The sequence below is a fragment of the Vulpes vulpes genome, chromosome 1 (genome assembly GCF_048418805.1).
Source record: "Vulpes vulpes isolate BD-2025 chromosome 1, VulVul3, whole genome shotgun sequence".
NCBI classification, from domain to species: domain Eukaryota; kingdom Metazoa; phylum Chordata; class Mammalia; order Carnivora; family Canidae; genus Vulpes; species Vulpes vulpes.
In genome coordinates this window covers 142,990,749-143,016,372 of record NC_132780.1, presented here as the reverse complement: position 1 = coordinate 143,016,372, position 25,624 = coordinate 142,990,749, and the positions used below count along the sequence as shown (strand labels likewise).

At 42.6% G+C, this 25,624-nt stretch overlaps 1 protein-coding gene across 5 annotated transcripts in view; it reads left to right on the top strand.

The window, feature by feature from the left end:
• The window catches only part of CLIC5 (chloride intracellular channel 5), a 155,942-nt gene extending 141,011 nt beyond the window's left edge, over nt 1–14,931 (top strand). For all 5 annotated transcript variants that reach the window (XM_025991010.2, XM_025991011.2, XM_072733297.1 and 2 more), the window contains exons 5-6: nt 3,718–3,902; nt 10,260–14,931. In XM_025991010.2, coding sequence (XP_025846795.2) covers nt 3,718–3,902; nt 10,260–10,427 — 353 coding nt within the window. In that variant the 3' untranslated portion in view covers nt 10,428–14,931. The remainder of the gene's footprint in view (nt 1–3,717; nt 3,903–10,259) is intronic.
• The last annotated feature ends 10,693 nt before the right edge of the window (nt 14,932–25,624 follow it).

Here is a 25,624-nt window from a genome sequence, read left to right as displayed (position 1 = left end):
GAGGAGCTGAGAATATAGGACCCTGGGCCCACAGAGCAGCTCCTGTCCCTTCAAAGAGTACCTTTGACATGTGTTCCACCCTAAGTGAATTTGGAGCCCCAAAAAGTCTGCGTGGCTGCTTGCTGATACCCCTGCTGCACAAAGCATGCCAGCAAAGCAGGGTTGAGCTGTGCTTGCAAGAGCTAGTTGGAGGCTGAGCTAGAGTCTTGGCTCCCTGGTCCTCATTCAGCCTCCATGCCCTGGTAAGAGTATATTATTTTCTTAGCTCAAATTGCCGTTTCCAAGTCATTATTTCTCTACGACGAGAAAACAATATTGGTTCTTATGTAATATCAACCTCAATGAATCTGGAAGTGATCATGGAATGGGTGGATTTTTTTTCCTCCTTAAAAAGGAGAAAAATAAATTTGAGATTGTTTGCATATGGCTGAGAATATTTATGAACTATTCCCCTTGTTTCCTCATCACATATTTTACCTAGCGCGTTTGTGTGTGGTACAGAATAAATCTTTCTGGAAAGGGCGGGTGCAGTGGGGTAGAAAGCAATCAAAGGACAGGGTATCTGTCAAGTGCCTGGGATGTTACTGCTCCTGGGTCTCAGGGTCCCCTGGCCCCAGGCTTGCTGTGGTCCGAGGGTTACCCCATCCTGCTACTCAGAGGAAGTCTTTGGGAGGGAGGGTTTCAAATGTGAGCACTGATAGAATTAACATCTACTTGTCACTCTGGTTTCTTTCACATCCCCTCACTCTTACCAGAACAGAAAGTATCACCACCAGTGGCTTCATGACCTGGGTGCTATGAGCCAAAAGAGAGAATTAAATTCTATGGATGCCAGATTGAGCCAGGGTCAGAGGAAGAAGTTGGCAGATAGGAGGGAAAAGAACTGGCAGAGAATATATTGGTGCTGGCATCTGTTATTCCATAATAATGGCAGTGTGTTAGCAGAGACACATTGTCTGTGTCCCTCTGGCCATGACTCTCACACAGCTTGTCACCAAGAAGGATCCCGATGGAGTGTGCCTGTACATTAAATCAAGAAGGGAAGTCAAGCTCTGGGCTGTTGATTGTCTTCTCCAGAGACTGGGCCTCAGAACTGGAGCTTCTGAGAATCTCTCCTTCTCTGCTGCACCTTGGAATTTTGAGGAATATAACTGACTGAGGGTATAGGGTCAGGGGCAGAGAGCAGATGGTCACCACATTTGGACCTGCACTGGCAAGGGTGATCACAAGGATGTCTTAGCATGGAGCAGGTGTCTGAGGCACTTTTCCCTGCATGATCCCAATCAGTCCTCACTATGGCCTTAGGAAGATTAGGGATCTTCATCTCACAGTTGAGATAAGAAAACTGAAACTCAGTGAAGTTGAGGAACTTACCCAAGGTCACACTTCTTCATAAGTTCTGGGATCAGGGATGTTCCCAAGATTTGGCTGGGGAGCGGGGGATCTGAAGCCCATACAATAAATACAAATAAGGAATTTTTAAAAAATCAAGTTCAAGGCTTTAAAAGGGGCCCATAGGGTTAAGGGAACTGAAGCTTCAACTTGAGAGCATCACAGTGATATCTACCCTGGGCAGGCTCAAAATTTTAAGGCAGGCTTAGCTCCAGGCCATGAGATCTCTTCCATGCTGCCTCACCTCTTCTTCTCTCTCCATCATGATTACCACCAACTGCCCCCTTCACATTCCTGATCAAAAATACCTGGACTCAGGCGATGACATTGACACGCAGAGGACATCCTTGGCACACACCTACTTGGATGTCGCAGTTATGGCATAAGGCAACAGCCATGCCCACTACCACACTTTATCCTTCCACCTCAAGAGTTCATGGAGACATCATTGAAATGTATTCAGAAATGTCCTCCCAAGGAGCTCCAGTTGCTGTTCTAGACCTCTTTTACCCAATATCAAGATAGTTCCCACACCGGGGCACTTGCACACAGCTTCATGCAGTGGCCTGCTTGGGTCTCCAGCAGGCGTTTTGGAATTACAATCTGCAACATTTCATTCTCTTCATCTGTCTCTCTCCCTTGGATTGATATCAGTTGGTCAGGTTTCAACAGGCACTCTATTTGATATTTCCTTTCTCCGTTACAATCCAGATTTTGGCATAATCGCCATAACTGAAAGGGGTGGAGGGATTTAAGGAAGCAAACAAACCCAATATAGATCACAAGTGCTTCAGTTGGGGGTGGGGAGCATAATGGCTATTGTTTGGTACCCACCCTCTGCTATTGTCCTCGAAGAGGCTTGCAGTCCCATCCTAGTCTAGACAATTCCTAAGGGGAACACAAGCATTTTTCCCAGCCCTGCTCCCTCTATTCTCCCAAACTGGAAAAACACAAAGCAGATGATGGAGTACAAGTTCAAATGCCACACTAGGGAGAAGGAAGTATTGAGAAACTACGTCCAACCTCCAGCCTGTTTTCAAACATTCCAGTAAGTGTTCAATGGATTTATCTTGGGCTGGTGCTGTTTCATTGTCTCAAACAAAGGCCTTCTATGAAAAAACAAACTTGGGTTAGGGGAGGAGTGGCTAACAGAAGACACATTTGGGATCAAGTAAATAAGAGTACAGTCCTTTGGGATCTCCCTCCAGGGGCAGCATAGCATCCCTCTTTCATCTGCTGGAATTAACATTGGACTGAGTCCTATTACCTCAGTGTCATGCTCTACACCAGAGCCTGGGAAAAACAGCCTTGGGGAGGGGGCGATGACACAGGTGCAGTGGCTGGGGCTCCAACCAGCCATCTTCCCCACCTCTGTCCTCGGAGATCGGGTGGCCAGGCTTCTGTGCCTAGAATGGACTGTGAGATTCCAGATGGATTGGTTCTGAGTGACAGTGACTTCTAGCTGTTGTTCTTTTGAATATTTTGTTCTATTCCTGTGTCTGAAAGAATTATTGGATTGGAAATTATTGGAGCAAGACTGTAAAAGTCTTCTACTGCATTACTGTCCTTTGGATGTTCATTCTCTGAGCTGTGTCCATGACCGGCTTCCATATAGCTGTGTTTGTAGATTTCTGGTGGAGCTCTCTGCCTGGTGCACTGGCCCTTCCATTTTGGACATCTCTAATTTGTAGAACAACCTTCTCTAGATTAAACTGAAATATGCCTTTCTGGGATCCATGAGTCCTATAGGGGGCAACACCAAAGAGGGTAACTTACTTTCCTGTGTCATGTCTTCCTGGAAGCTTTGTCCCTTTCCCTTCTCAGGTTGGGTCAGTTAGTGTTTCCATAGTTAATGCTTCCACAAAGTCTGGTGCATATCTCTGTCCTAGGATTTTTAAGCACTTACATACTTAGTTAATAGCCCTTTCTTTCTACAAAATTATTATATGGGTTAATTATGGAATATTAGCAAAATATGGAGAAGCAAAATAGAAAATGAAAGTCAAGTATTATTATTGTATCTACTGCAGATAAGCTCTCTAAAACTTTGATATATATCCAAATGGTTGCATTTCTACATTCATGCTTTTTTTCAAAAAAAAAAAATTAGCTAGTGTTTATTGTTTGGTTAAGGTTTGCTTGTTCAGGCCCCCTAACACTCTTCTGCTGCACTGTATCCATGGCTGCCGGCTATCCTGTAGTGTGTGGGAGCTGGCAGTGTGACATTGGGGACAGAATTCAGGATAGGCTACTCTAAACACCCTCTGGTTGTTTCCAGTGGCAGGAAGGTTGACTAAAGATTCTTCTTTTGCTGTTTCATGCTAGCCCTTGAGAGAGGCCTGACCAGGGCACTGAAGAAACTGGATGACTACCTGAACAACCCTCTTCCAGAAGAAATTGACGCCAACACTCACGGGGACGAAGACAAGAGGTCCCGGCGCAAATTCCTAGATGGGGATGAGCTGACTCTGGCTGACTGCAATCTGTTGCCCAAACTCCATGTGGTCAAGGTAAGACAGCTCAATCTGCAGGTTGCTTGCCATATCCAACTCCACCATAGGTCCCGGTCACCTGTGGAGGAGTCAAGGACAGTGCCACCTGCTGGTCCAGAGCCCGGGCTCTGAAGTCACATGAATAGGAACCCAGTCAGGAACCCTACTGCTTACTGGCTGTATAGACTCTCTGAGCTTCAGTAAAACAGGCATATATTACTTACTTCTTATTCTTACTTCTTGGCTGGGAGAGTAAATATGGCATAACAGTGCCTGACATATTATAAAGGCTCAATACATAGCAGCTGCTATTGTCATAGCATGTATAGTTGTACATACACACATATATATGTATATGTATAAATGGATGGATGTATACATGGATGGATGTATATGTATACATACAATTATACATATATATGTGTGTGTGTGTATATATATATATATATATATATAGAGAGAGAGAGAGAGAGAGAGAGAGAGTGCACAAACGTACTTCTTCCTTGTCTCTGCCTTGTGGGTGTTCACTGTCCACACCCCCACATCTCTATGAAGTTGCTTCACATACAAGCCTTCTCATTCCCTCTAGTAACTCCCTAGGGCAGCCGTGTATCATCTTCTTTATCTATCGGTTGAAGAGCAGGAGGCTACAAGAAGTGACATCATTTTCTTGCCATGGTTTCACTCACTGATCAACTTCGACATGCAGTTCAATCCTGTCCTAAAAGACTCCTAGGATCCAAGAGTTGGAAAGAAGGGAATTCCTAGGTCATCCAAAACTATCTCCCACCCCAAACGGGACCACTTTCTGCCTGTCCGTGACAGGCTTCCTAGAGTTCTCACTGCACGGTTCTGATGGTGAAGAGTTCCCTGCCTAACAAGTCAGTCCTACCATTTTGGATGGCTCTGATTATTAAAACATCCATCCTTTTTTTTTTTTTTTTCAGGGGCAGGCAGGGGCAGAGAGAGAGGGAATGAGAGAATTTTAAGCAGGCTCCGGGCCCAGCTCAGAGCCCAATGTGAGGCTCCATCCCACAACCCTGAGATCTTGACCTGTGCCCAAATCAAGAGTTGGATGCTTAACTGAGTCCCACAAGTGCTCCTGAAAACACCCTTCCTTATGTTGAGCCCAAACAGCCTCCCTGCTTCCCTCCGTTTTCTGGAACAGCATGGAACAGGGCTGTTCTGTTTCACCTCATTTGAAGACAATAATTGTGTGCCCTGATGTTCATTCTCTAAACTAATGCATCTTCTAACATCCTTTCCTGGCCCTCACCAGCCTAGAGAAACACAAAGTGGGACCATATAGTTTATTTTATACTCATTTATATCATATGTCTTGGTAATACAATACACTCTGTGGGGATAGTGGCTTCTCCAAGCATGATGGTGGATATATGGGGGCCCTTTCATAAATACTCATTGATTGACCATTGATCACCAAGCTTGTGTATCATACCATTTCCCTTCCACCCTTCACTAGAAAGAATCAGATTTAGTCATTTGTCAGCTGGATACCTGCCTATCATTTTCCAGCTGAAATCCTGAGCTAGAAATGTGGGCTTCTCTCCAATCAGAACACAACCATCTTGAAGTGAAATCTGAGCTGTGCAAGCACTGGTGTTCCCACAAGACTTGGGCAGAGCTGGAGACGGGGCGAGAATCACGAGTGCCATTACTAGGGGCTGGGAAAATGCAATCTATCAATATGAAGACACTTTGGGTTCCGGGCCAAGCCAGTGGTTACTTGTAAGTCCAGCCAAGCTCCATGTCTTTGACATTATTAATTACTGCATGCCCCACCACACCCCCGGAAACATCTTGTATTCTCTTTTCCTGAAGAATAAGTGACACCAGGAGGGATGGTGTGATTCCAGTTCAGTCACACTGTGTCAGTGTGATGTAATGGCAAAGCCCCGCTTCAGAAAGTCTTGAGATCCACGTTCTGGTCCTGTATCTGCCACCCACTAACAGCAGGAGCTGGGGAGAGTCATTGACTCTTTCTGGAATCCATTTTTCTCATGCGTAAATGAAGAGATAGGAAGTATATTCCTTCTTGCTTCTTTCTTCTCTCTTCCTTTACTCCTTCTTTCTTCTGTCTCACTCAAACATATATCGACTACCCACTCAAGAATTTCTTGTCGAATAAGGTAAAACAAATGGATTCTCCAAGGCCCCAGGCTTCATCCTACCACCCCTTCAGTTCCTCCCAGCCCTAAATAACCATGCTACGCCCGTGTTCTTGGATGGAGTTCAGTGAGCTGTTCACTTGGGGGAAGCTGGGGATCAGAAGGAGGACGGCCTGCAAGGGGACAAGGGCTGGGCCTCGCCTTCTGTCTCCTTGGATTTCTGCTGATCCAGCTTATCAGATCCCAGGGACCTGGCAAATCCCCGATGTGCAGAAAGAGTGAAGGGGGAGCCAAGTCAGGCCTCCAGTTTGGCTCCTGATGCCAAAACCTAATCTGGGCTGTGGGAGCTAACTGTTTTCATATGAAAGAGCAAATTCAGAACACGAGCATGGACGTTTTTGTGAACGTCAGAGATTCATGTGCGCATCTGCGCCCGCTCTCTCCTGTGCCCTCACCCTCTCTCCCTCTCTTGCCTGGCTGTCATTCAGGTTCATCTTCATTTTCCCTGAGAGCCTGGTTTGAACTCTCGCTGTCTGGCTCCCTTCTAGTCTTCATCTCCCCAAGTCAAGCCAACATGTGAGGAAACAACGAGCAATGTGGCCAAGGCTCCGGGCGTGCAGATCCGGGCAGGGAGGGGCATGGCGGGCCTTCTGTAGCAGCCACTGGGACCCCAGCCTAGCACAGTGACCTGCTTCAGCCCCTGAAGCAAACAGGAACAAAGACATAAACACAAGATATATATATATATATATGTATATATCTTCATAAATTGTCCTTCTGCTGTTTTTAAATCTCCTCTCTCATCCTTTAAAAGTGAAAATAAATCCCAGCATGGAGAGATTTGGGACCACTGTAATCAGTCTGTGACCCACCACTCCTGCATGGACTTGCTCGTTAGCCAGGATACCTTCTTCTCAAAGGCTCTCCAGCAAACTCGAGCCCTGCAGTAAACAGGGAGGTCAAGGAGAACTGGCAATGGGAGAACTGGCAAACTGGCACTTGCTCATGGTGAGTGCTCTCCCAAGGACTCAGATCCCATCCCCTTGGCTTATTAGTTGCACTAAGCTGGACAGAACATTGTGGGAGGGCTTCTTTGGTGACCACCCCAAACTGGTTGCCTTCACAGAGAGAATTTAAAGAAAGCAGCTATAAGTACTGAAGAACTAGGAAGGCAAAATGTACCAGGAGGTTCCACCTTGACGAGGCCACCGCAACCCCTTAGGTCAGGGGAGGCAAACGGAGGAGGTTAGAGGTTGGAATTATTTAGACTTGGAAACTGAGATGAGGGGCCCCTGCAGAAGCGAACCTTGGAAGGGGTAGGGGGCACTGCTGAGCTGGTGCTGGGGGCTGGGACCCAACCCCTGCAGTGGGATCACTATTGAGTGCTGGCCTCTCAGCCAGGGTGAGGGCACTGATTCCACTAGTGGATGGGCACAGGATACCCAGGACAAAAAGGGGCCTCCCTTCTCCCTCCTCCAGCTTTGCAGGCTTGCTCTCTCTCTTTAGTACCCACTCTTGGCAGAGCCCAGCAGAGACTCACTGGCAAAACAGGTGTGATTTGCAGAGTACCCGCTACAGTGTCACAAAGACACAAACACTAGGGTGGTTTGCAGCTGAGCAACAATAGCTGGATGACTGGCACACAAGGGATTCTGACTCCAGCGGCTCTTTTCTCATTTGCATAGGGGCTGGGTGGCCACATGGAGAGAAAGGAAGGACTGTCCTGGAAATACCAGGCACAGCAGAAGGAATACAGTCAATGATACTGCAATAGGGTCCTAGGGTGACAGATGGGAACGACACTACTGGTGAGCACAGCAGAGCATACAGACTTGCCCAATTACTACTTGTACACCTGAAACTAATGTGTGTCAGCTATACTGGAATAAAAAAAGAAAAGCAAGAACTGGAAGAAATATTAATGATTTTTAAAAAGATACTGGTTGAATGAACTCATTCCCTGTGCAACATTATATAAGCCATTTACTCTCATGTGGCTTTAGTCTGCTCATTGCTAAGGATCTTCAGTCTTTGAAATTAAGTGAGTTTCTTTCATTTGTCTCTGGATGTACTTTGATTTAGAATACCTGAAGACAGTAAAGATGCAATACAGCTATTTATTGAATCTTCACTTACTTAACTTCTCTTTGCCCTACTTTCCTCATTTGTAAAGTGGGGATATAATACATTCTTCCTTATAGAGTTGTTAGGGATTTAAGTAGCTTACACAGTGCTTAAAACAGAGCCTAAAGCAGAGCACATAGTAACTAAATGCTGGCTAGTGTCACTATTCTTATAAACGTTATTGAGGGGCACCTGGGTGGCTGAGTCGGTTAAACATCTTCAGCTCAAGTCATAATCTCAGGATTCTGGAATCCAGCCCCGTGTCAGAGAGTCTGCTTCTCCCTCTGCCCTTCTCTCTCTCTCTCTTTCTCTCTCCCTCTCTCTCTCTCAAATAAATACTTAAAATCTTCAAAAAAAATAGTGTTATTGTGATTATCAGGCAGTATGGAAATGAAGAAGGTGGGGCTCCTGTCCTTATACTGTTCACAGCTAGGGAAGAGAGAAGAGAGAGAGAGAAGACACTAAAACAGTAACTGTAATTCAGAATAGAATATTAGTATTGCAGTGAACACTCAAACTGATGCCGGAGAATGGAAGGGGAAAATGAATCCTCCTTGGGAATGTGGTCAGACTGATGAGGCTGGGCTTTTCATGCAATAGGTCATTGTTGCCTTCACTCAGCACAGCTTTCCAGGGAACCCTGACCATCACTGGCACCAAAATGAAGATGAAAGCCCAGAGTAGCTGAACTTCAGAGTTCTCTGAGTGGGAGGATCCTGGGGCCAGCAGTCTGAAGACCTCTCTAAAAACAAAGCAAGGAAAGGAGTCAGAAGCCAATGTTTTAGGAGAGAGGCTACTCTTTGCTATTCCCACGCCAGCCCCAGAGGGCTAGAGGCAAGACCAGCTAATGTGCAGACGCCAGTGTACAGTGACAATAAAGGGGTCCCCGTTAAAAAGTACTTAGAATTTCCAGATGGTGACAGTGGAGCATTCAACCAAGAGCAGGCCTTTCTGAGTTCCAGGCCTCATGTAACTACACAGGTCATCCTCTGTGAAGACCACCCTACCCTAACCTCTGAATGCATGCAAATGGACAAAAGATGGGTCTTAATGAATTATAATAGGAGATAATGTTTCTTGAGTGCTCAGTAGCAGCCAGCCACTCCTCTAAGCTTTTTATGAGTATGAACTAATCTGTTATTCCAATGAAGGTTCTATTATTATCTTCATTTTAGAGATAAAGAAATTGGGGCTCAGAGAGGCCAAGTAACTAGTCCAAGGTCACACAGCTGTTATAGTGGAGTAGAATTGCAGATCCAGTCCGTTGGGATCCGGAGCCCATGCTCTTAAGACCCTGCTACCGTTTCAGTACAAACATCACCTCCCCAGAATGCCCATCCACAGCCCACACATTTGGCAAACCAAGGAGAGATTAGAAATCATGATTTGTTCACTCCCACATCATACTTTGAGCCTGCATGTACATTCCAACATCTAGCTCACTTTGTGTGTTTTTGATTCTCTCCTATAACTAAGGGTGCTTACGTAAAACAAAATGGGTGAGGAGCAACAATGTAGAATTTTACCAATCAGACATAGCCACTGGGTGACGTATTGGTATAGATACTTTCAGTTACCACACCTATTTCTCCAAATGCATTATACTGCACTTTGTAAAATTTTTATTTATTTCTCATTTGTTTTGTACTGCACTTGACACTTAAGGATCCATCTTAAAGGGTTATCCAGATCCCAGGAACTCCTCTGCAGCATCATTTCTAATGGCTCTCCAGTATGGCATTGTATTTATGGATAATGGTACATTTATCCATGTATGCATATGCATTGTTGGACATTTCTGTTCTCTGCCATTTTTTTTACTATTGCTTTTTTTTTTTTTTTTTACTATTAGTCCCATGATCATAGATATGTAGCTATATCTTTGATATTATTTCCGAAGGAAAAAGCAGAATGACTAAGTCAAAAGGGCAAATTATATTTACTTAAGAAATAAATAAGATGAGATAAGATGAAAAGAAGGCAGCACTGCCACCTTGCATGGCAAACATTTTGATGCAAGTGGGTGCTCCCTCCCTGCACACACACACACACACATAACAGGTCACACCATTAAGTCTCCCTCGCTGATTTGTTTCGCGCTTTCATGCCATCTGTGTTGTAGATTGTGGCCAAGAAATACCGCAACTACGATTTCCCTGCTGAGATGACAGGCCTGTGGCGGTACCTGAAGAATGCCTACGCCCGGGATGAGTTCACCAACACCTGTGCGGCTGACAAGGAGATCGAGTCAGCTTACGCGGATGTCGCCAAGCGCCTCAGCCGCTCCTGAGCTCGGCCACCTTGCCCCACCACTGGCAGCAGAAGGACTCAGCTTCTCCCAAAGGAACTCCAGCCTCCCAGACTCCTCTTGCGCATGGCCTTGGGAAACATCTTTTTGTAGTAGGCCATGTCTCGCTGGCCTCGTGGGACTCCAGCCTGCTGTCTCTTCTGAAGGTCAGAACTGACCCCAGGTGATCGGACAGGGATCTGCAAGCAGAAATGATAGAAATAATCAAGCTCTCAGCCTTTGGGCCTGGTCAGGGTTCAGTGTGTTTGAGGTCAGTGTTGGAGAACCCACCTGAGGGACTGTCACTGGCCTCTCTGCCAATATCAAGATCTCTCCTCAGCTCCATTAGGAACATGGAACATGGTGTCCTCTTCCACCCACCTCTTTGTTGGTTAACTCCACGGCCAAGGACAGATGCAATCATAGTTCTTACTAGAAAGAGAGCCATTGCATTGGGGGGGGGGGGGGGGCGAGGCGATGAGGGAATGAATGGAGGACAGGCAGGCTGTGGATTTGGCACCTGGCAGACACACCTTCAGTCCCTCATTGCTTTCTGGCGCTCCGGTCACATGGGGCATGGAAGACCAGGCTGGAAAGGCACTTCAGACCGTCTCCGTTTGCTGCGGTGCTGAGAACGTTGCAATGCCCTTATGCATCTGACTGACACCAACCTCTGTTTTCATGCGGTCCAGGCCTTTTGAGGAAGAAGAATTTGCAGTTGCAAACCTGGGATGACCAGGAAGGGGGTGAGGGAGCAGTGTTGATGCCAAAAGGCCCACAGGGTCTACCAGCCAGGGGGGTTGCTTGCTTAGGGGTAGTTTTGTTGGGGATTACATGCCTGGGTTTTGACTGCGTTGATCCACAAGTGAATTTTGGTCTGTGAAAAAGCAGATGTGAGGTGGGTGGGTGGGGGGTGTAGGTGATGATAAAGTCTTCTATAAGGCTCGATGTTCCCTGGGAATCTTTCACACAGGTCTTCTTTCTCGTGGTCTCATTAAGTCTTGAACTGCTGATGTGATGTCACTACCAATCTTAGAGCAAAAATCCAAGAATTGGCCAAAATTGACTTTCCAATCTCTTTAAGCTCTTTCTGAATGTGGGTCAGCCAGCTGGGCCTCCTGGCTGAGAGGTAGAGAGGTGGCATGATCACAGAACACCAGAAGAAGAAAGTCCAGGGGCCTTTCCAACTGTGAAACCACAGGGTTTGAACTTGAAGAAATATATATGCCCCATCTGGGTTCATTTTCCTGCCATCTGACTCACCTGCCACATGAAAATGGGCACTTTTTTAAGCTAATATTTCACTCTTTAGACATTCTCTTTGAGCTTCACTTCCTTTAAAGCTTGCCTGGCTCAGAGGTGCAGAGGAAGCTAAGAAAAATGAGCTAATCAGCAGCCCGTTGTCTGAGCGCATGCCCTTCAAGAAAAGCCACCTGCCACAGGCAGCCACCTTCACCAGTTCTCCTACCTGTGCTGCCCACTGGTAGAGTGAGGCTTCCCAGTGCCAGAAAGCCCCAAGGAAGGTCAGCAGGGCAGCAGGGCAGCACCATCTTTTCCATAGAAACATCAGCACATCCTCACCCTGGCAATCCCTAGGCCAACCTGCTTCCAGGGATCTCTGAAGAAATCAAGTGGCCCGATGATCTGAACAGAGGGGAGGAAGCAGGAGGAGCCCCTTGAGCCCACCGAGGAAGAGGAAAGTTCTTAGTATGGCATTTTATTAGCCTGAGAGCTTTGCAAAGACAGGAGGACCTGATTAATTCCCACCCCTAAAGGAACCTTTCCAGGGATTCCCTGGGAACTTAATCCCTAGGCATGTTTAAAAAAGGAGAATGGTGAGAAAACAGTCTTTTTTACTGTAAGGAAAAGCCCCGAACTGGCCTCTTGGGAGATGAAGTCTTGAATGATCCCAGAGGACTTTTAATTAGTGTAAATCTTGTTGTCCTCAGAAACCCTTCCCTGAGTTTAGCAATACAAGCACGATGACCTAAGAGGCAGCTTACTCTCCAGAGACCCACAGTGGTGCTGTTCTAGAAGCACACTGGTGTAGCAGAGCCAGCGGGACAGGGAAAACAGGCCGCCCAGGTGGCACAGCTCCCCCCATGGGGTTGTCTGATATTAATGACTGATTTGATAGTCAGAATCCAGCCGTTGGCAAGTCTCTAAAAACAGTCTTTAAAAACAAACAAGCCAAACTAAATCAATATTGTTGTTTCTAGATGTTCCTTCTGCGGTTGACTTAGTTTTACATAAATAACGATATTAAGGCACCAGTGGAGGGGGTCAGTGACATGATCAGTTATAACCATTTAAAACAGGGGATGGAGTTGTAGATGGAAAACACTTCTGAGTACTTAATTCAGGAATATCTTTTTATTTCAATAGTAGATTATCGCATAATACAACCGTCTATTGGCTGAGAGCTTTAATGTCTTATGACCAGATTTGTCAGAATATTTTAAAATAACAATAATATTAACCTTCTGATTATGTTTTCCAAAATGGATTTTTCTCCAGATCCTCCAGCCTCCTTGGGCTTTGGCAAATCATCTTCAGGCATCAGTACTGATGAGGTCCTTAGGTGTCTCCAGAACCAACTCAGGGAGTACTAGACGTTTTCAGTTTGGACTCCAGAGTTTTAAGACAGGAGGTCACCCTATCATTGGTCTTGAATGAATATTGATCCCTCAGAAAGCATTTCAGCAGCATTTGAAAGTGCTTGGGTTAAGATTCTATTTTATTTTGGATTTATTTTTCTCCTTTGACTTTCATGTCACTATTTTATTTTATTCTATTTTTGTGGGATAGCAGAGTGAGAAGCAGAGGCAGAAAGAAGAATCAAATTCAGAATAACTGTGTTGAATTTACCTGTCAGGTGGGGCTACCTCTCAGGTTGGCCCAGAGAGAAGGTATTGGGTAAGATTTTAAATACCTTATACAATGAGCTGGATAATAAAAGCTTGAGTGTTATAGAGCATAGTTGCATAGTTCCTTCTATTGTATGTCTTTATATCCCAATAAAGGAAGCCACATGCCTGACAATTCAGAATCACAGGCTATGAAAAGTGAAACACACTTTTATTTGGCCACACTATCTCAGACTGGTTTCAGCTTCCCAGGAAATGCCAGTCTTCAGTGTTCACATCTCCTGCTGATGGGGTCAGCAAGGATCTTGGTCTTTTCATTAGAAAAAGGCTTCACCAAGAGTGAAGTTTCCTGAGCTGCATTTTCTGGCATTTGTCAAATGAAATAACAGAAGCTCTTCACAGCACCTGTACCTACTGGCCATTGTGCAGACAGACAACACCAAGCATCTTCACATTGTTGCAAAATGGATCAAGCCCCGAATAGACCCTGAATATCTAAGAATCTCAGGAATCAGTAAGGTCTAGATAAATAGAATTAAAAGAAGGGTGGAGTGAGGAAGGTACAGGTCTGTCTATTAAGACTTTTCCATTGTGAGAAACCAGCAAAGAGTCTGTGTCTAAAATTAAATTGGTCTAGAAGCAGCAGGAATCCAGTAGGTACTCCCGTGACTCACCAATATCCCCAGTGGCCAGGAACCATTTATATAGCAGTGAATCCAGATGTTGCTGTCTCTCTCCTTGGAAAGATAAAGTATTAACTCATTCAGTGATTGCTAAGGGATCACTTCCTTATTTTTCTGACATGCCATTAAAGAGGATCATAAGCATTCGGGAAAAAAGTATGCACGTGAAGCATCCTGGTTCTGAAGTTAGGAGAACCGATGTCACATCTTTGGCTTTGGAGCCCTTTCTGCAAGCAAGACCCATTATCTTCTATCCAGTGCTTTTTAGCATTCAAACCAAGTAACGTGCCCCCTTCATGAATGCATATTCTTCTACCTTTGCCAATATTCTTCTCCCAGCTTTGTTTCGAGATGCTTTCCTTTCATCATGAGGTATGATCCAAAGTGTGCATAATTTTATTTAATGTTACTTGAGGAATTAGATCCAATGCTCCCCTCACCAACCAAAAATACAATGAAAGATTGCCTCATCTGGGGTTTGGGCCAATCAGTGTTTCTATAAAAGCAATCTGTTTTTTGGAAAAACATAGTTTTAAGGATCCAATTATCTAAAATATTTTATGTATAGTTAGAGATTTCACAATATTGATTATGCATATGCTTAAAAAATGAAATATCCAGCTGATGTTTGAATTTGTCTTACTTTCCTGACCTCCTGTTTGTCCCATTCTAGAAGCTGGGGGTTAACTAATTAGCAAAAGATGCCTTATAAAAGAACAAACATTTCATTCTATAAAGACACTCCAAATGATGGTTACTTGATTTTCTCAAGACCTTTAACTGTGGTGATAAAATAGCAGGACTTGCTTTCAAGCCTTAATAAATATAAGTTGCCTTTTAATGAAGATATTGCTGAATGTTTTCTTCATGAATCTGAACCAGTTATAAAGTTGTTTTCCAGTCTTGATTGATATTGACTAATTCAATAAAGTTGGTTTATTTTCAAATATTACAAAAGCAATCATCAGACTGCTTATTTGAGGTGGGGATTTCCTGTGCTGTTTTAAATAAGTGTGAAACACCTTTTTTTTTCCCAAATAAAAGTTATTCTGTTTTCCCATGATAAAAGAGAATATGTTCATTATTCTTAAAAATCAAAAGCAAAGAAAAAGAAAAAGGAAGAAGAAAAGGAAAAGCAAGAAGCTTATGACCCAGTCATCCAAAAATCTATTTTTATTTTAGCAGGGCTGAATTTTATCATAGAACATGGGCTGGGTAAAACAAAACAAAACAAAAAACAAAACAAAAGCAAAAAAACAAAAAACCAAAAAAACAGAAAAACCCCAACCCTGATGTTTCTTTATGTGTCTCACTTCAATTTCCTATCTGTATGGTCATACCTGGGCATAGGCCAATAGTGAAAGTCCACGTATGATTTAAGGAGTACTTTAAAATACTGGTCTCCCTGCACCCAAAGCTCTCTCTTGGCCCACGGTGGCCTAGCCCTGTAAGTGCTCCTGACCTAAATTCCCACCCCTAGAACATCACTGACTCTAGGTTAAGGTCCCCAGAGCCTTCAGGAAGTTTTACATGAAGCCAACATTGACATCCGATGAAGACCTCTGTAAGCATTCACAGATAACCTAGGTCCTCCCTGCTCTGTCAGAACAGTCTCTCCTCACCTTGGAAGGGATGAAACACCTGATTCAGGGAAGTCCTGGTGGGAGAGGTGGCCTGTAGCTCAGAACAGGTGTAGCAGATACTGTGGATGGTCTCCCTCCATCTTGACCACCCCTGTGCTCCTCTGGCAGAGCTCTGATTGAGTCAGGGGTCTTCCTCCTCACCCCTTTCTGGTCCCCACCCACACAGGACTCAGGGAAAAGTGGCTCCAACCACAGTCCCAGGGAGTGAATCATGAATGAGCTGAGCCTGTCCTCCTGGCTGTGATTGGTTTCAGAGCAGGTTCTTGACCAAGTTCCACCCAGTATCGAGGGAAGAGATTTGTTTAGGGGCTTCTGAGAAAGATCTCCTTGTTCTGAATATGGGACTCCTCAAGTCACTGCCTCTGGATGTGGGTTTGAGGCTTGAAAATGCTGCCACCGCTGGAGACCATAAGGAGCAAGCTTCAGGAAATACACTGCAAAAGGCGCCAGGAATGGAGGGAGTCTGCCTCCTGGATGGGACCACTGAGCTGCTGAATCAGCCCACCGTGTACTGCCTCTAACTCTGCATTCCCTGTTCTGTAATACATCCTAGATTGTTTGAGAGTGTTTGTTGGTTTGTTTTTATGAGCAGCCAAAGGCATCCTAAGTGGTGGATTAGCCAAGTTTGTTGTCATTACGGCTGCTGTTGTCTTTAATAGCCAGGTCCATCATCAGATTGTTCATCCAGGAGGTGTTCCACATTCCCATAGTTTGCTCTATAGGCTGACCTAGGGCTGGGGGCATGGGAGACTTCATCTCTCTGCATTTTGGTTTTCTTAATTGTGCTGTGATAAAACCAAGGGGCATGTGGATAGCAGTGCCTGTGTCTGACACTCAGAACTGAGTCCTGTTCCAGAGAACCTGCCAAGAGGTGAACCTGGAAGTAAGAGCATCTCATTATACTTACAAGTGTTGTGAGCTGTGTCTCTTTCATTTTTATGTCTAGTAGCTAAGATACCCAGAATCCTTGGTAAGTTTTATCTTGTAGGAAAAAGCCTGGGGTATCAGACTGGGAGAAGCTCAGGGTTGAAAACAGGAGATCTGACATCTAAATCTAAATCCATCACTATGTGTCTATTTGAACTTGAGTAAAGACCCTTCCTGGGCCCGTTTCCCCAACAACATTACTAAGGCCCCTTATCTGGAATGATGAGGTCCCTGATGAAGAGTACATGTAGGTAATAAAGGGTTATATAAAGGGAAATGACATTTCAACCAATTAGAACCATCAATCTATTGGAGGGTCTCATTGTGGTCCTTCCTAATGGAAAGAAGCTGATCATCAGAAAATACATAGGTGTTAGGAACTGTGGTTTTTTTTTTTTTCTTTTAAAGTAAACTTCAGTTGATCTTGGAATCAATTCACATCTATGTCAGTCTCTTATCTTTTTAATCTCCAATCAAGGAAATCAACATCTACGTACAATGAAAATGGCCTTGGGGCCCTGCAATAAGGTTCATTAAGCTGCAGTTATAAACGGCAGAAAATAAAGAAGATCAAATTTCAGAAAAATTGTCAATAAAAATCATGGAAATGTAAAAAAAGTTTGAGTTTAACCTCCTTTAACTAGGATATCCTGATGCCCTGAACCTTCTGTGTCCAAACATATATAGGACTCAAAGTCTAGACCGCGCAAGATCCTGGTACAAATACTGTAACTCAGGTCAGCCTAGAATCCACCTGTGGGGCAGTGCTTGGTTGCATGCTATTTTGTGTGTCTGGAATTGTGCCTATGTATTAGTCACTCCTTACCACCCTTTACCCAATTAAAAACTAAGCTCCTTTAAGGGATAAAGTGTAGATTATCCAAATTTTGTACCATGCCTCACCTTGTCTAGCACTCAGCAAATATTATGTACTGAAAAATAGTTATTAGTGGTTGACTAGAGAGGTCATGAGACAGTATTCTAGGCTTCTGGGTTCACCTCGACTCTCACCCTTTGTGTTCCTGGAGTCCCTGACTCCCACTGTACCATGATTCTGAAAATGGAGAGTTGACAGTGAGTCAAGGAGAAAAGCAGGCATCTGTGTCAGTTAAACACACCTCCACTATACTTCAGAACAATGGGTCCTTCTAAACAGTCTACACAGCATTTCTTTCCCTGTCTGAAAAGATGAAAAGCTACCTGATGCCTACTGGACTGCACAGTTGTGATTCAGTAATGATTTAACTAGTTTTCCAAGTTGGCCACAAGATTCTGTGTAGATTGGGTGTTTTATTTAGAAATGGATTAGAAGCTTTGAGGTGAGAGTGACTCTGGATACTATAGCTCTGGAATTATTCGGCTAAATATGAGTCAAACAAATACATCTTTTTTCTGAATATATGTTCATTAGATAAAAATTTAGAAAATACAGAGAAGCGAACGTGAAGAAATGAAAGAATACCTATAATCTTTCCACCCAAAGATAACTACTTTTAATATGTAAATAATTCTCTTCCTAGAGTTTCTAGTGAGATAGAAATATAAACATGATTTTTTTTTTTTTAACAAAAAGAGAGCAATGATTGAGAACAGAAACCCATGAACTTTCCTGTCTCTATGATGAACAGTTATGGCTAAAGCATGTTTTCCTGTTTCTCTGCCAAATAATACTGGGACTAGACACAAATAGTAACAAACTTGTTACTTGCTTACTTATTAGGACCAGCAGCTTGCTCAACAATATTTGCTTCAAGACCTTACTGTGCTGTGGCCACCAACCCAGAGTTGTTATGTCATAAACTGCCCCATCCCAACCAGTTCCCTGACCGGTGAGACCCACCTTATGATCGCTGGGCTCTGGCTCTAAAACCATAAATACCCTCCCCGACTCCCTTCTTCTGAAATATTACTAAGACTCTATCAAAGAGGTATTCTTTTTTATTGAAATCAATCTAATTAGTGTAGTTTTTTAAATCAATTTTTTTTCTGGTGATTTTTCTCATTTGTTTAATTTTGCTTTGGTAATTGTCAACTAACATTCTATAAACTATTTTTCAATTTTTTTAAAAACTCATTGTGAACATCTTTCTCTGTCCTGTTTTATCTACTACATCATTTCTGTTTCGTAATCCATTTAACCAGCTGCTTATTATTTGGTCTTAGGATATTTCTAAGTTTTTACTCATAATTAATGCTATGATGAAGTTCTGATAAGCTAGATTCTTTGTTACCTCTATTTTCCCCTTCTGGAGGTAAAACTGCTAAATTAAAAGGCATGCAACTGGGTGACGGGCACTGAGGGGGGCACTTGATGGGATGAGCACTGGGTATTATGCTATATGTTGGCATATTGAACTCCAATTAAAAAATATACAAAAGACCTCACAAAAACAAAATAAGAATAATAGATCTATCTCACAAGTCTGTGGAGAGAATTAAATACAATGTGTGTAAACTACTCAGTACAGTGTTAGGCAATTGGAAAGTATCCAACAAACAGTCACTATGATAAATGGTCACTAAAAATTGTATTATTTTGCTCATCCTCTGCAGATATAGTAGAGGAGAACTTTGATACAAGTCAGTAAAGTCAAAAAGATTCAAATAGAATATCCTAAAGACTTCTGTGTGGGAAGAGTCTGAAGATGTAATAACAAAAGGGTCAAGGATTAGATTGCTGGACATCAATATGTCCCAGCAATCTTGGGAAGGCTTATATTTTCAGAAACCTATCTAGCCAAAGAGCCAATAAAGAGAAACAACTATTCAGAGAAAAAAAATTAAAAAGCATGCAGATTTTAAGGCTTCAGGTTTATATTACTAAATTTGCCTCCAGATTGTTCCAAACTCACTGTCTTACCAGAAGACTATGAACGCTTATTTTCTTACATCATTGCCAGTATCAGATTTTGTCATTTTTCATTTCTTTTCAATTTGAGAAGATTATCTATTTATCTGCTCTTTTTTTTCTGATTTTTAAAAAAATTTATTTACGATAGTCACAGAGAGAGAGGGAGAGAGAGAGAGAGAGAGAGGCAGAGACATAGGCAGAGGGAGAAGCAGGCTACATGCACCGGGAGCCTGACGTGAGATTTGATCCCAGGTCTCCAGGATTGCGCCCTGAGCCAAAGGCAGGCGCCCAACCGCTGCGCCACCCAGGGATCCCTATTTATCTGCTCTTTATCTGTTTATCCACTTGTTGAGGATCTCTCTTCAGTCCTCAATTCTACTTTCCTTACTGTCTTTAGGTTTCCTTCCTCAGAAGGGAGTGTGCTGGTTTCCTCCTCTGCAGTTTAGCTCCTACATCTCCATGAAACTGCCACATCATGGAATGAGTTGAGTATAAACTGGTCCTTGTGGCAGTTGCTGCCCTTTGGAGAGAATGTTGTGGGGAAGGGCAGAGGAAGAGGGAGAGAGAAACTGAAGCAGTTTCCCTGTTGAGCGTGGAGCCTGAAATGGGGCTCCATCTCATGACTGTGAAACCATGACCTGGGCCAAAACCAAGAGTTGGACACTTAACTGCAACACCCAGGCACCCCAAGGACTCCTTGGCATATGTAGAATTCCTTATTTAAATAAAACATGAGAAAATTTAAAAGGAAAAAAAATCCTTACTTGTGGCAACATCAGGATTGTCACCCTAGACCAAACCCAGTTTATACTCTGCTGGTATAGCCTCAAGGATGTTAGGAACATTATAGGAAGCTGAGTATGTATGTATGTGAGAGGGGCCTGGGTCTTCTCTGACTTATAGCTTTGGGAACATTACCTTTGGACTTGTGAAGAGCTATTTTCTGCTAGAAATTTCTACCAGAAATTCATTGAACTTTTGGCCTTCAGAATAAGATTAGGTCTGTCCTTAGGGAAGACGGATGTGGATAAAGTGAAGAGAGAGAAAAGTGGTGAATTGGTAGGCTTTGTCATGGGATTTATGGAAGTGTGATAGAAAAGTGAAGCCAGAAAACCTGAAATTAAAATCTGTATTTTCTAGGATGATGGTCTCTAGAGTACTATGGCCTCTGAAATAACATCCAAGAGACAGGAATATCTTTAGTCTTGAATCCTAGATTAATTAATGGGGAAAAGAGACTTTATCTTCACCTGGAACCAAAGGACTTTTGGAAAATAGTTGTCTTCATTCTTTCTTGTTGGCCTCACCCTGTTTTCATGCATCACACAACTCCTTGAGCATCATGTCTTATCACAGTACTAGTGATTTTCAGAGAGATTCTCAAAAAACCAGACCAAGATGGCGATAATTATCTGGCTCTTGATTTAGCAAGATGCCATATAACTTGAAAACAAATGTTGAAGAAAGGTGATGAATGTAAAAGAGCATGAGACTCCAACTGAACCATTGCACAATTAAGACCAAAACGGGGCCAAGTTCAACAACCAAAAGAGACATGGAGCCCAAAAGCTATCATGTGGTTATTTAATTCTAGAAAGGGGAACTATATGAAGGTGTTGAGGGGGGTAATGAAAGGAGCAGTTAAAATGTAAATTGCCCACTAGAGACTATTTTAAAATGCTTTTTTGGAGTACCTTGCAAGGAGCTCCAAAGTCAATAATAAAAGATTCTATAAATGCATCAAGGCAAAAAGCCAACTAGATAATCAGTGAGACCACTTGACCTAGAGCTACACTGAGAGATAAAATGGAGAGGTGGTTGTTTTTCCTTTTAACTCTCTAAAAATAAAGACTACAAGGACATCTTCACTTCCTCTTTTGAAAGACATTCTCATAAATATGGACTCAAACAAATAGGACTGGGAGCAAGAGACGGCAACAAGAGGCATCCTGAGGGGGAAGCTACTGGTTACTATTTATGTCCAAAAAAGTGAGAATAACCTTCCCTAAGAGGGGCTATAAAATACCCCATATAGGTAAATTATCCCATGTAGCCCCAACTGCATCTATAGATTGTTGATTCTCTGAGATACCAGCCCAAGGCTACTGTGGCCAGAAGACCAGCCAAATGCTGGAACAGCATTGGCCATGACACACAAAACTTTGTATTTCCTAGTGCAAAAGCAGGGTATGGTCCCTCCTGTCTGCAGTTTCAATTGATATATTCCAGAGAATATTAATGATGGCAATAGCCTACCTTGCATCCTCATGTGCTAAATAGTATCTATTGCAAGTATCTCAAATTCTTTCAATATTCCCATAATGTATCCCATTTTTTGTTTACAGAAAGAAAGTAGGAGGCCCACAGCCATTAAGCAAGTTGCTAATGTTCACAAGCCATGAGGAGATAGGATTTCAACCCAAAAGACCAGCAGTGGGTCTTAGAGGTGAGAAAGGTGAATTGAAACAAAAAATAGTCTTCAGTCTGAAAGGCAGAGCTGTAATATAATCAAACCCACAGTAATGAAAAGCTTTGTGACTGATCACCAGATAGAAATATGAACCAGGTACACATAGTATGGGAACCCCTGGAATATCTAAAATTAAAAATTCAAATTCTTTAATAATGTGTCTTGGAGATTGTTCTGTGTAAGTAGATAAAGAACTTCCTCAGTTGTTTGTTTTATAGGTATATAATTTTCATTGTATGGATGTGCATTTATTGATGGATTGATTTGTAAATATTTTTGAAGTGGAAAAAAACCCCACGCACAACAAAACTCATGCAATTCAAAAGCCATTACAATGAGAAGTAAGTGATCTTCCTACTGTAAACACTCTCACCCACTTCCCAGAGGATAGCCCCGTTAACAATTTCTTATTTAACTTCTAGAAATTTTCAATGCATGCACACACACTCATTACATTGCACATCATGCTGTTTTTGGAAGAATATAGGATATGTGTGTGCATATATATGCATCATATTTTATCAAAAAATGGGAATGATTTTTTATCCTGCATTTTTTTACTAAATATATCTTAAAGGGTTTTCTATATCAATATATGTCACATTTTTTATACATCTGCATAGTGTTTCACTGTTTGAATGTAACGTAATTCACTAACCATTCTATGTTTAAATAGACAATAAGGCCATTTCCAGTCTTTTGCCATTGTAATAATACTGCAGCGAACATTCTTGGTGGTATTTTTTAACATACACGAGAAAACACTTGTAGGATTAATTCCTGGTGGTATAATTAGCAGATCCCGGGGATATGTATTTGATTATTTTATTCTCATTTTCATTTGTATTTTATTTTATTTTATTTTTTTTAAAGATTTTATTTATTTATCCATGAGAGACAGAGAGATAGAGATAGAGATAGAGATAGAGAGAGGCAGAGATGCAGAGGGAGAAGCAGGCTCCATGCAGGGAGCCTGACGTGGGACTCGATCCGGGGTCTCCAGGATCACACCCTGGGCTGAAGGCAGGCACTAAACTGCTGAGCCACCAGGGCTGCCCTTCATTTGTATTTTAAATAGAAAATGCATTTGTGTGGCTCAAAACTTAAAATAGTGTAACAAATATTGGAAAATCTCACCACCCCATTCCTCTTCGTTATACTTCCTTCATCATCTGTAAGTAAAGGTTTTATTAGTTTCTTGTGAATCCTTCCAGATTGTTCTTTATTCAGTTGCAAGAAAATGCAAATATATCTTATCCCCTCCATTCTTACCCCAAGAGCACATGCTATATACATCCTCCTGTATCTTACATTTTTTACTTAATTTACCCTCCAGATCTTTTCATTTAAGTACATAGGGCTTAGCCTCATTATTTTACAGCTGAATACTATTCCATAGTGAGACATTCCACAATTTAATCAATCCCCTTTTGATAAGCACCAAAATTACTTCTAATTTTGCTTTGCTACTGCAAATAATGCTGTAATGAATAAATACCTCATTTTACACTCACATGAACAAATATAGAAACATGGATATAGTGTGTTACCAGTTGGGTTAAAAAAAAAAAAAGGAAGGGTACCTGGGTGGCTCAGTTGGTTAAGCTATGGACTCTTCATTTCAGCTCAGATCATGATCTCAGGATTGCAAGAGTGAGTCCTGCATTGTGCTCCATGCTGGGTGTGGAGCCTGCCTAAGATTTTCTCTCCCTCTCCCGTTGCCCCTTCCCCTGCTTGTGCTCTCTCTATAAACAAACAAGGGAAAACAGAATTATTATGTATTATTATTATGTATTGACTGGTGAGGTTTTTTTTAAATATTTTTTATTTATTTATTTGAGAGACAGAGTACAGTGGGAGAGGGAGAAGGAGAGGGACAAGCAGACTCCTTGCTGAGCAGAAAGCCTGACATAGGGCTTGATCCCAGGACCCCAAGATCATGACCTGAGCCAAAGGTGGACACTTAACTGACTGAGCTACCCAGGTGCTCCTGGCTGTCAAGTTTTTGACAATTAATTGAAAAGATGAACAAAAAACCAGTAATAATGTTCTTTACTGGGAAGGATGGAAACTGGATGAAGGGAACAAGGTAGGAAAGAGATTTTCCTCTATACATCTTTTTATATATTTTATTATTTAAGTCATGTGAAGATGCTATAGTGTTATATTCTGTACCTATTTTGGAAAGTATGTAATACACATCAAAATCTGTTTATAAGAAGTTCCAATAAAATTTTGGAGTTATTTTTTAAAATAGGCCAATCAGGGCATCCATAGGCTCTTGAAACAAAGTTATAAATGTCCATAATACTTCTTTTCCAAATTCAACTGGTCTGTGTTCCACCTGGCTTTTGGCATAACCATCAGTATCATTTTTCATGAATTTTCTTCCTAGTTGGTTAATTTAATATTGCTAGCATTATCATTTTTCTGAAACCTGAGGAATTATAGAAATATCAGTTAACAAATCCTTCCTGCAGAATTAAATTAAGAAATGTAATTGATAGAAAATACTCATACCAACACATAGATCCAGTTGGGTGAAGAGACAACATATGGCTGTGGAGAATCCTCAGCAGCCTAGGTTTGCCAAGCCCAGGTGAGGGCCCACGGGTGAGATGGAGCTTCATACTGCCTTGAGCTTCAAGGCCTGGGGGGGTCCCCCAGTGGTGAACCCCCTGGAGCTACTCTCACTTCAATATGCTTCTCTGAACTGCTACTTCTGTAAACACCCAGCAGTGTCACCCACCAACACCCATCATTTGGACCTTCTGGGAATTTTAGGACCACACGTGACATTTGAGTGCTGCCTTGTTAGTTTTCTTTAATCACAACCTTCAAGTCATGAAATCATCAGCAGAAGGTACCAGGGAAATTCTATCCATTAATCAGTGAATCATTTTCCTCCCTCATCCAATATTTTTTTACCCCTCTCTCCTAAAGCCTTCCTGTAGCATGTAGGTCCCAGTGGCTTCCCTTCCCCTCAGCCTTAGAACTACCTTATAAATTTGTATTATAATTTTATTACGTGTGAATTCATTATACATCACATTATATATTACCAGATCATCTCTCTTTAGCATTAGAACAAAATAGTAAAAAGCCATTGCCTCTTTTATTTATTTTTTTATTTATTTATGATAGTCACAGAGAGAGAGAGAGGCAGAGACACAGGCAGAGGGAGAAGCAGGCTCCATGCACCGGGAGCCCGACGTGGGATTCGATCACGGGTTCCAGGATCGCGCCCTGACCCAAAGGCAGGCGCTAAACCGCTGCGCCACCCAGGGATCCCGCCATTGCCTCTTTTAGAAGGTGAACACAAAGTTGAAATGACAGTAGGTCCAAGACTCCACAGTATTCCTGGTATTGTAGGTATTCATGTGATAAATTATATCAATTGTAACTTTGCTTTTTCATATATCTATGTGTTATGGGTTGGATTATGTTCCCCCAAAAGATAGGTTGGAGTCCTAACCCCCAGAACCTGTGAATGTAACCTTATTTGAAAATAGGGTCTTTGCATATGTGATCAGATTCAGATGAGGTCATACTGGATTAGGATGAACCCTAATCCAACAGGATGGGCATCCTTATAGGAAGATGAAAATTTGCACACAGACACAGAAGGAACAGGGCCATGTGAAGACAGAAACAGAGACTGGTGGTTATGTTGTCATAACTGGAGCCACCAGAAGCTGAAAAAGACAAGAAAGGATCCTCCTCTATAGGCTTTGGAAAAACATGGCCATGCCAACATTT